This window comes from Neovison vison, chromosome 6 (genome assembly GCF_020171115.1).
Source record: "Neovison vison isolate M4711 chromosome 6, ASM_NN_V1, whole genome shotgun sequence".
NCBI lineage: Eukaryota > Metazoa > Chordata > Mammalia > Carnivora > Mustelidae > Neogale > Neogale vison.
The window spans coordinates 82,139,188-82,151,333 of NC_058096.1; the positions used below are offsets into that span (position 1 = coordinate 82,139,188).

The following is a 12,146-nucleotide window of genomic DNA, read 5'->3' on the forward strand; positions in this document are numbered from 1 at the left end:
TGTTAAATTAGCTTCCCCTGATCTCATCTTCTTAGGAAATCTTAGAGAAGAAAGAATAAAATAATCTTTTTGACTCCCATTCCTAACTCTTTCTGCCTTTTATCATAGTTTCTGATGGAGCATAAAACACACCTCAGACATCCATATCTCTCAGTGGAAGAAAATGTAAAACAGGCCCGTGAGCTGGATGGCAGGACCACACTTGTCCACTTTGTCTGCTGCTAGACTATGGTTCTCTTCTGAATGTTCTTAGACTGTATCTCTAAATCTACTCTCTCTGGACTGACTTAACCCCTGCCTGTGTCCAACCTCCAGTATCCAACAGCTTTGCTTGAATTTTCACCCAGTGTTCTGGAAGAATGCACTTGGTCTGAGTTTAGAATTGCCACAATTTAAAGCTAAAACTATGCTTCTAAATCAGCAAAGTAATAATTCTTTATTTATTCCCTTTCTGTGACGGACAGGTGGGCTTTTGTTTTTAGAAAAAGAAGCAATGAACAACTTTCCTTTTGCTGATTTCATTAGGGGACATAGGCAGAAGTCAAAATAACTCCAACAAGCTAATGGAAAAATTAGTTCTTTTGCAAAAGTAGAATTGATATCTTGTTTTTTGAAAACGGTGACAAAATGAACACTTGTAATAGGATTTTAGCTTCAGAAGATATTTATTACCACAGAACACAAAGTAAAATAAAGAGATCAGAGTTGTTTATTTTACAAAACAGAAGTGGTGCTGCAAGGGCTGGAGAGCACACTGTTCTTTCTGGGATAACAATCCCTTTCTCTAGAGTAACAGCTCATTTTGTCCTGTTTCAGTAAAGTAATTTTAGTACTTTGGAACTTTGAAATTTATTCAGAATAACAGTTTTATATTTCCAAGCACAGATTGTCATTGCCAGAAAAAATAAAACGTAATTTTCCAGGTCATTTTGGGCCACTGTGGCTGGGGTCAGATTTGGTGTTGAGTTAAAGTAGAAAAAGAAAGAGAATATAGTCATAGAAATGTTAGCACTAGTGTCCTGGAAAAGTGATATTTGTATGTGAGTGTATGTGTGTTGTGATTTTACGCAGTCGTAGTTTTAAAACTTAATGACAAAAGAAATAGGAAGCATTGGAGTTTTTGGAGAGACTATTCAGTTAATATTGTGATCCAAGATAGTTCGTTAGGAAAAACAGTTTTTTTTTTTTTTTAAAATAGTACTATGAATCTTGAAAACTCTGCATCTGTCAATCTGTAGTCCAAAATACTGTTTTGTTTTTGTTTTTGTTTTTTAAGTCCAAAATACTTCTGTTGGCTGGCTGCAAAGAGTCATAGAGTCTAAGGTGAGGTATCCCAGTGGAAAAATAGGTATTGGAGGAAATACACCTTGGAAGTATATTTATATAAACTGAGTGTGTCATGTATAATTTATGTGTGAAGCCAACATTTCTTAAAATTGCTCAATAAAATTTCTTTAAGGGTTAATTTCTCTATTTCACTCCCTGATTTATTTTTACTCTTATTATTTTAAAAGTAAACTTCTTATTTTGAGATCGTTGTATATTCACATGTAATTGCAAGAAATAATACCAAGAGATGACAGCTTATTCTTCCTCAGCCCCCCTTCTTTCCCCAGTTTCCCCTAATGGTAATATCTGGCAAAACGGCAGTCTCATGACCAGGATATTGACATTGATACAGTCAGGGTGTAGAACAGTTCTATCACAGCAAGGGGTCCTCATGTTGCCCTTTAATAGCCACACTCACCTCAGCCTACCTCTTCACACACCTCCACTACCCCATCTCCCACACCTAATTCATGACACCTGGGAACCATTGATCTCCAAGAATTATGTTATCTAAATGGAATCAAGAAATATGTAACCTTTGGGATTCCTTTTTCCCCTCAGTGTAATTCTCTAGAACTTTATTCAGGTTGTTGCATGTATCATTAGTTTATTCCTTTCTGCTGCTGAGAAGTATTCCAGGGATGAAGGCACTGCAGTTTAACCTGTCGAAGGACATCTGGTTTTTTTCCAGTTTTTGACTATTATGTATAAAGCTGTAAATATTCATGTGCATGTTTTTATGTGAACATATGTTTTCATTTTCCTGGGATAAATGCCCAAGAGTACAATTTCTACAGTAGTTGAATTGTACAGTAGTTGCATTGCATGTTTAGTTTTTTAAGACACTGTCAAACTTTTCCAGAGGTCTGTCCCATTTTGCATTCTCACCAGCAATGTATGAGTGAGCCACCTTTTCTGCATCTTTACCAGAATTTGATGTCATTAGTGTTTGTGCTAGCTTTTCGGATAGGTATATAGTGATACTTCATTGTAGTTTTAACTTGCATTTTGTAATGGCTAATGATGAATGTCCTTCCATGTGCTTATTTGGCATCTGTATATATCTTCTTTTTTTAAATTTTTTATTGTTTATAAACATATATTTTTATCCCCAGGGGTACAGGTCTGTGAATCGCCAGGTTTACATACTTCACAGCACTCACCAAAGCACATACCCTCCCCAGTGTCCATAACCCCACCCCCCTTATCCCAACCCCCCTCCCCCCAGCAACCCTCAGTTTGTTTTGTGAGATTAAGAGTTACTTATGGTTTGTCTCCCTCCCAATCCCATCTTGTTTCATTTATTCTTCTCCTACCCACTTAAGCCCCCATGTTGCATCACCACTTCCTCATATCAGGGAGATCTGGATAGTTGTCTTTCTCCGCTTGACTTATTTCACTAAGCATGATACACTCTAGTTCCATCCATGTTGTCGCAAATGGCAAGATTTCGTTTCTTTTGATGGCTGCATAGTATTCCATTGTGTATATAGACCACATCTTCTTGATCCATTCATCTGTTGATGGACATCTAGGTTGTATATATCTTCTTAAGTGAAGTCTCTCTTCATGTCGTTTGACCATGTATTTTATAATTGGATTTTTTTTTAAACTGTTGAGTTTTGAGAGTTCTTGTGTAATCTAGATAATAGTCCTTTTTCAGATACGTGATTTGTAAATATTTTTTCCCTAGTCTGTAGCTTGTCTTTTTATCCTCTTCACAGGGTCTTTTGCAGAATAAAAGTTTCAGATTTTGATAAAATCCAGTTTACCAATTTTTCCATTTATGGATTATGCTTTTGGTATCAAGTATAAGAATTCTTTGCCTACCAGGGAGATTCAAATTAAAACCACATTGAGATATCACCTTACACCAGTTAGAATGGCCAAAATTAACAAAACAGGAAACAACATGTGTTGGAGAGGATGTGGAGAAAGGGGAACCCTCTTACACTGTTGGTGGGAATGCAAGTTGGTGCAGCCTCTTTGGAGAACAGTGTGGAGATTCCTCAAGAAATTAAAAATAGAGCTTCCCTATGACCCTGCAATTGCACTCCTGGGTATTTACCCCAAAGACACAGATGTCGTGAAAAGAAGGGCCATCTGTACCCCAATGTTTATAGCAGCAATGGCCACAGTCGCCAAACTATGGAAAGAACCAAGATGCCCTTCAACGGATGAATGGATAAGGAAGATGTGGTCCATATACACTATGGAGTATTATGCCTCCATCAGAAAGGATGAATACCCAACTTTTGTAGCAACATGGACGGGACTGGAAGAGATTATGCTGAGTGAAATAAGTCAAGCAGAGAGAGTCAATCATCATATGGTTTCACTTATTTGTGGAGCATAACAAATAGCATGGAGGACAAAGGGCGTTAGGGAGGAGTAGGGAATTTGGGTAAATTGGAAAGGGAGGTGAACCATGAGAGACTATGGACTCTGAAAAACAGTCTGAGGGGTTTGAAGTGGCGGGGGGGTGGGAGGTTGGGGTACCAGGTGGTGGGTATTATAGAGGGCACGGCTTGCATGGAGCACTGGGTGTGGTAAAAAAATAATGAATAATGTTTTTCTGAAAATAAATAAATTGGAAAAAAAATACCTAAAAAAAAAAAGAAAAAGAGAAAAGAAAAAAGAAAAAAGAAAAAAGAAAAAAAAAAAGAATTCTTTGCCTAGAAAATCCTGAAGATTTCTCCTAGGTTTTTTTTCTTCTAAGATTATATTTTTATGTTTTACATTTAGGTCCATAATCATTTTGAGTTAATTTTTGTATCCAGTATGAGTTTAGTATAAGTCCGTTCATTCATTCCTTCCTCCCTCCCTCCCTCCTTCTCTTCCTCCTTCTCTTCCTCCCTCCCTCCCTTCCCTCCCTCTTTTCTTCCTTAACTCCTTCCTTTTAACCTATGAGCATCCAATTGTTCCATCACCATTTGTTGAAAAAGCTGTCTTTCGTTCACTGAGTTGCTTTCGGACCATTGCAAAAAATCAGTTTGGCATATTTATGCAGATCTATTTCTGGGTTTGCTATTCTGTTCCATTGATCTATCGCTCTGTTAATACCACACAGTCTTGATTGCTATAGTATGTCTTGAAATCAGGTAAAATGATTCTTTCCACTTCATGTTTTTCAAGATTGTTTTAGCTCTTCTGATTCCTTTGCCTTTCCATATAAATTTGAGAACAATCTCGTCTATATCTTTAAAAACATTTTGCCGAAATTTTGCTGAAAGAATTACATTAAGCCTATATATATAAATTTGGGGACAATTGCTTTTTTTTTTTTTTTGGTAAAGATTTATTTATTTATTTATTTGACAGACAGAGATCACAAGTAGGCAGAGAGGCAGGCAGAGAGAGAGGGGAAAGCAGGCTCCCTGCCAAGCAGAGAACCTGATGCAGGGCTTGATCCCAGGATCCTGGGATCATGACCTGAGCCGAAGGCAGAGGCTTTAACTCACTGAGCCACCCAGGTGCCCCGGCAATTGCTATTTTTAATATTTTGAGTCTTCAGTATGTTTTTCTATATATTTGGATCTTCTTTGGTTTTTTTCATTAGCATTTTATAGTTTTTAGCATATAAGTACTGTATATGTTTTGTTAGATTTACGCCTAAGTATTTCATTTTTTTGAGCAGTCGGTGTTATATTTTTAATTTCCCTGTCCATGTGTTCACTGGCAGTTTGTACAAATATAATTAGTTTTTGTATGTTATTCTTCAATTATTGATCTTGCTTGAACCTATTTGTTCTAGTTTTATTGTAGATTCTTGGGATTTTCTATGTAGACAATCATGTCCTCTCAAGTAGGGATAGTTTTCTTTCTTTTTCTTTTCCTTTCCCTTTTCTTTTCTTTCTTTCTTGTATGTATACCATTTGCTTCTTCTTGCCTTCTTGCCCTGGCTAGAACTTCCAGCATTATGTTGAATAAGAGTGGAGAGAATGAATATATTTGCCTTGCTACTGATATTAGAGGAAAAAACACATAATTTTTCACTGTTACCTATAATGTTGGCATAGGGGGTTTTGTAGATATTTTTTGCCAGTTGATCTTTAAATTGGTGGTATAGCAGTTTGACTTATTGATAAAGAAGGGTCCTGATGGTATTATGAAATGGTCAGGTGGCCTGTATACTTAATGATTCAAGAGGTACACTGTCCTGTCTTAAAGTGTTTCTCCCAATCCTAATGAAATTCACTAGCTAGACACTCCGCATCTTTTTGAATGGAAAGCCTCTTAGAAAGATTAGCATTTTATATTGCTGTCACTCTTACCTTTGTGAAATAATTTACCTATTTTTTTCTTCCTTATTCAAGTATGAAAAGCCTGGGAGGGGTGGAATAAGGAAGAAGGAACAGTTTTGAAGCAGAGAATGCCTCAGATGGGCAGCAGTAGGTTACTCAAGTGCCTTTTCTAGGTAAATCACAAACAAGAACTTTGAAAAGGATCCAAAGCCTAATTAAACCTTTTAAAAATTTTGCATCATTTTTATGTTAACAAAATTTTTAAAGTACAAACACTGCACATGAACAGTTTATTTTATAATTTATTTTTAAAGAGCTGTACGTTTGTTTAATATCCTGTATTTTTTGATGCCTCCGCCAAAGTGCATTTTGTAGAAAGCAAAACATCCTGCTAATGATAGCTCTTTTGTCAAGAGTGACAGCATGTCATTATTTTACTTACAAAATGGGACATGATATAACACAAGTTATAAGAATGAAGCACAAATTATGTTTCACAAAAAACAGATAACTTTTACTTACTTCATTTGGGAACACAATTATAGTATTCAAAAATTTCTCAAGTTTGACAAAAATGTCCTAAGTAATTAGCCCATACAAAGAATTTGAAAGGGTTATTACATTTATTTCTATTGTAGTTTTACTTATGGAAAATTATTTACAAGTTAATAACATTGAAAACTTTTTTTCAATATACTTACTTAGCATAGATCGATCAGTGATTCAGATTGTACTAGGCCAAATCTGGAGACACTTCTTATGGACTTATTATTTTATAATTTGATTGTCTTGTTTCCTAGATCTTAATGTCATGTTTGGGCTCTCTTTGTTGAACTTCTAGAAGACCTGTTCTTTTTTTTTTTTTTTTTTTTTAAGATTTTATTTATTTATTTGACAGAGAGAAATCACAAGTAGACTGAGAGGCAGGCAGAGAGAGAGAGAGGGAAGCAGGCTCCCTGCTGAGCAGAGAGCCCATTGCGGGACTCGATCCCAGGACCCTGAGATCATGACCTGCAGCGGCTTAACCCACTGAGCCACCCAGGCGCCCCCCTAGAAGACCTGTTCTATAATATGTATTACTTCATATATTTCAGGTCCCTCCACCCCACCTTAATGGCTGTGGTAGAATAGCGTTCTAATAGCTTTTGTAACTGTGAAATGTATACTCTTTCTGTTTTGTACATCAGGCTGCAAATAAGCTCCAGCCAGCAAGAGTCTTCTTTGGGATGAGGATAAGGCATTTTGCCAGAATCTGGGCAAGAACCATGATTAATGGGCATAGGGTTAAAAATGAAATTGCCTCCAAGTAAGAAATATAATTTTCAAATTGATGAGAAGGAACCAAAACTCACAATGAGCAAAGGAATTATAAGAAAATACCCATCTGCTCTGAATTAGTTCAGGTCTCTTGACCTAGATAAATTATATTTACAGGAACTGTTAGTGCCTTTACATGGGATTGTGGAACTGCTGTTGGTGATCCTTGAGAACATGGAGAGAGTAAGAGGATAACGTACACATGCCATCCCATGTGTAAAATAACCATAAATCACAACCAGTGAACTCAATTTCAATCCCAGACAATATACTAGAATATTTTTATTAGACAGTGATGGGGGGGGTACCTGGGTAGCTCAGTTAGGTAAGTGTCTGTGTTCAGCTCAGGTCATGGTTTGAGGTCCCTGGGATCCAACCTGGCATCAGGCTCTCTGCTGAGTGGGGAGTCTGCTTTTCCCTCTCCTTCTGCCCCTCCTCCAGCTCATGTACAGGTATGCGAGCTCTCACTCTTTTAAATAAATAAATAAAATCTTAAAAAATAAAAGGTGATTTATGAGGATATACTGGAGAAAGCAATAACTCTTGAACCAATTTTATGTTCATTAAGGGAAGTGGCATGTAGGTTCTGCCATTCCATTTTGTTTTCAGTTACTAGTCTAGGAACTGTGGTAGCCATAGAAAATATGGGCCTTATGAAGACATTTGACAAAGTTTGTCATAATATTCCTGAAGATGATATGAATCAGTGTAAAGATAATTGGGTAGTTTAGTAACCAGCTGAAAAGTGTACCTTCAGCTCTTCAAATGTGCTGACATGCTGTGGATGTCTTTCCTCGATTTTGTCATAGTCAAATTTTTAATTAGTCAACATTTTTAATCAATGAATTGGATGAATAAAGCAACTTATAAGGATTAGTTTTGAAAAAGACACGTAGTTTAAAATTTCCTGGATACCAAAGTCAGTAAATAAAAGCTGAGTCTAAGACACACCTATTTTCAAAATACATGTGTGTCTAAGATATTTATGTATAAGTATATATGTTATTTATTTACATTTATAATTATATTTATTATTCTGCATTTCTGTATGAAAACCTATTACTCACATAATAGAATGAAGTTTTTTTGGTTATAAGAAATAGGTAGTTTAAGGGGGTAGGGGAGTAATGCAGGAAGATTGGGCATGGACCCCTAAAGGCAAGTAGGGCAGCTAGGTCTCAAGAGGAACTGAGGTGAGGAATTCTCAGGGCATTGGTTGTTTTTCTCCTCTCTTACTCTGGGTCCAGATTATCTTTGTCTTATCTTGTCTCTGTGTGTATTCTCATTTTTCTCCCTCATTCCAGTAATGTGGCTAACTCTGTACCTTGCATATGATCCTTCTCCATTAAGACTGCCTAAAGGTGTCCCAAATACCTGGGTCTTCAACACTTAGAAGTCTGGTTGGCTCATACCAGCTTAGGGCTTGGTTCTTCTTGGTCTAGTATCTAATCCCCATCCCCCAATCAGCCATGGCTAGGGAGGATGGGTAGACAGAGTTTTAGTCATTTTACCAAATAGAGCAACCAGTACCGTAGAAGGTGGATTCTCTAAAAAAGTAGACATAGGTGTCAAGGAATAGATTGGTATATTTAATACAATGAAAGATAATTTTGTACTAAGTACTTTTAAAAAATAGGGCCTTTATTTAACACAAAACCCTGTTGTAGTATATAATATTAACATATAATTGCTGAAAATACAGAAGACAGTTGTGATCTAAGGTTGCAGTAGAAAATACTAACGTTGATATTACTTATGAGATATTAGAATAGGGAGGTTTGAGCCCTCTCTTACTCTGTTTTAGTGAGACCAACCACACTGGAGTATTAAATTCTGGGCACCATACTTTGAGACATATATAGAACACTGGAACAAGTTCAGAGGAAATTATTTAGAATAAGGAAGAAATTCAAAAACATGTCATATGGGAAACAGCTGAGGGAAGTGGAAGTGTTGACCTGGAAAAGAGAAGATATGGAGTGTTCCTGAAAGCTGCTTTTAAGTATTAGAAAGAGCTCTGTGTTGTTCCACATGGTTTCTAGGAGGTCTAGGGCCAGTGGATGTTCCAGGGAGGCAGATCTGGGGTCAGCATGAGAAGGAATTTCCTGATAGACAAAGCCATCAGAAGATAGACAGGCTGCGTATATCATTTGGGATGTTGAAATAGAGTCAGGATAATGACTTACTAGATTGGGATAGACTTTAGGAACCTATCCAGAGCTTGAACCAAGTTATCTTTATGATTTCTTCCAAACTTGTTATTTTACAAATCTGTAAATTTGGTATTGCTGGCAGTTAGATGATTGATATAGTCATTCATCTGTATCCCACAGTATTATGTTTTTTAATTTGAAATTTTTATTATTGAACTTTAGATGAACAAAATGCTACTGTGAAAGAATTTGTTACTAGTTTGTTTCATCTGACTCATGTGTAATTGTACTGATAGGCAGATGAGGTAGTGTCATTCCTAGTTATGGGAGCAGTTTCTACAATCTTTAAAAGAAAATTTTAAAAAAGATTTTATTTATTTATTTGACATAGAGAGACACAGTGAGAGAGAGAACACAAGCAGGGTGAGAAGCAGACTTTCCACTGAGCAGAGAGACCCACGTGCAGGACTTGATCCCAGAACTCTGGGATCATGACCTGAGCTGAAGGCAGATGCTTAATGACTGAGCCACCCAGGCACCCCCCCTCTTTAAAAAAAAACAATTAAAAAAAGATTTTATTCATTTATTTGACAGAGATACGGCAAGAGAGGGAACACAAGCAGAGGGAGGGGAGAGGGAGAAGTTTCTACAATCTTAAGGGAGGTTGCATTAAAAGTAACCCTTCAAGTGTTGCTTTCATTTTAGTGCCTTGGAGCAAATATTTAATGAAGCTGTCTCTCGTTCTTTGTGAATAGCAGGACAAGTAGAGTAGTCTACTTGAAGAATATTTATATACTTGAGACAGAAAAAAAGAAGTACCTCTCTCTCGACTTTGCTTAAAATTCCATTTTTTCACTGCTCTTATGTTGACTAGAGATGTATGAACATTTTATTTGATGGAAGGAAGAGGATTTAGTTGACCGTCACATGGCAGATAAATATAACATAAATGGTTACAGGTGTAGGTGCTGGGTTTAGATAGACTTGGGTTTAACCTAGGTCTCCATATATCAACTGGTTATTCAACTTCAGTGGTCACCATTTCCCTATCTAGAAAATCTACCACAGATATCTACCGTACCTATGTGAAGGGAAAAGAACAGAGAGAGAAGAGGTTGGGTTCAAAATATTTTTGCTATTTGTGGTTTTATGACAGAATTCTGGCATAAATTCTGTTAAATTCTGTAAAAATCATAAAATGTTAAAACTGAACAGGAACTTAAGAGTTCATTTGGTCCAATGCCAGAATTTTATAAATGAGGAAAAATAAGATCTGAAAAAAGCCAAGAAGCATCTCCAGGTTCACAGTGCAGCTGGCAGTAAAAGGCCAGTGATTTCTCTCCACTTCATGGAAAACTCATCTTAAAACAAAAATTTTAAAGATGTTTTCATAATTTTTAGTTTTATTTTATGGAAAATATTCCGAGGGTAAATCTTTCTTAAAGATACTGTCGAGAAATAATCACTCTAAAAGACCCTTTTCTAATTCCAAGATTTTGTGTCAGAGTCGGTATCATGCCAGTTTTTAAAATTTTACCCAGATGTAGGCAATGTCATAATTATTACTCCATGGCATAGTCCAGTATACATTTACTTCAGCTGACCAGCATAGTTGCAATGATGTCTTCAGTGGAACTTTGCTTTTCAGAATTAAAAAAATATCCTTTCAATGTATGTATGTATGTCTGTTTTCTAGATGTCTCCTGAAGAAAAAGTTTGTAAGTACTGTGGAGTCAGCTATCTGATCCTTCACGAGTTTAAGGCTATGGAAGAAAAAGTGAAGGCGATGGAAAAAGAGATGAAATTTTATCAAGGAAGTGTAGACCGTGAAAAGAGACTTCAAGAAAAGCTACAGTCTCTTAGTCAAGATTTTGAACAGTACAAAATTGACAATGAATCCAAAACAGAAAGGTTAGAGTCTATTATTCTTTTCTGTCATTTATTTAGTTTGAAAGAAAAGTACAGGAAAGAAATAGACTTTGAATGTTTTTCTAAAATTTCTCTGTATCAGTTATGTTACAATTTAATATATTTGAGTTCATTTTATTATTAATAATTATTAAATATAATTACTATAGTTTGAGCATTTCTTTAAGACATGTATTTAAATAATTAGAAATCAGTTAATTCAGTAATTATATGGTGAGATGGGTTAAGTTTTAATTTTCCCCAGATGTATATCCTAATTTTATCATTAGGAAGATTTGTCTAGCAAAAACCAGGTGAATTTTGGTAGTTTTTGATACTTGATATTGTTTTTAAATGGCCTCAAACATTTAGATTTATAGAATAAGGTTTTCATGTTTTGAAAAGGATGCCAAAACATTAATATTGGTACATGATTCTAAATCACTGAAATTTGAATAAAATTGAAGAATGGGTTCCTGATGCTGTTGAATTTAATCAGCAATTTAGTCTGCTTAAAGACACCTCAGTGGTTTTATACAGACACTTCTGTAGAAGGGTTTTGCTGGTATTTTATGGCTTTTCCTTTTTTATAAGTGAATATTTCTCTATTTAAAATATCAACAGTTGATGTTAGTAAATCTTGAATTAACGAAGGTAATGAGTATCATGTCTTTGTAAAAGTAGGAACTTTGTTAGATCTCCTAGGATTAAGAACTTTAATTATAAATTTTTATAATTACATTAAATCTCCATTGAGTCTGATAGTTCTTAGACAATTACTAAGAAAATTTTGTTACAGTTTCTTGAATATCAAATCTGAATAATAAAGTATTTTGTAATATTTGGGTAGAAAAATAAAAAGTTTGAATATTCAGTTTAAAATTTTAGAGTTGGAGGGTTTTTGCCTGTCAGAGCAGAAATTCTTTTGCTTGCTGTATTTACATTTTACTTTCTTTAATAGCATGTTACATTATATAAGTCATATATAAATACACAAAATAAAAGAAGTACATAGAAGAAAAGGCAAGGAGTTCCCTTTTTATTCTGATTTCTTCTTACTGGAGATAAAATTGCTTTTAATGGCTTGGTGTATATTTTTCTAGGTCCATTGTTGTGCCTTTACCCTCATTATAGATATATTTCTTTAAGATAGCTAATATATTATATAAGACATATAATTTAAAAACCTTTATCT

At 35.4% G+C, this 12,146-nt stretch overlaps 1 protein-coding gene across 3 annotated transcripts in view; it reads left to right on the forward strand.

The window, feature by feature from the left end:
• LEKR1 (leucine, glutamate and lysine rich 1) overlaps window positions 1-12,146 on the forward strand; it is a 186,668-nt gene that overhangs the window by 6,114 nt on the left and 168,408 nt on the right. The window contains exon 3 of one of the 3 annotated variants that reach the window (XM_044251665.1): window positions 10,740-10,954. The exons of the other annotated variants lie outside the window; for them this stretch is intronic. Coding sequence (XP_044107600.1) covers window positions 10,740-10,954 — 215 coding nt within the window. The remainder of the gene's footprint in view (window positions 1-10,739; window positions 10,955-12,146) is intronic. 3 annotated transcript variants of the gene reach the window in all.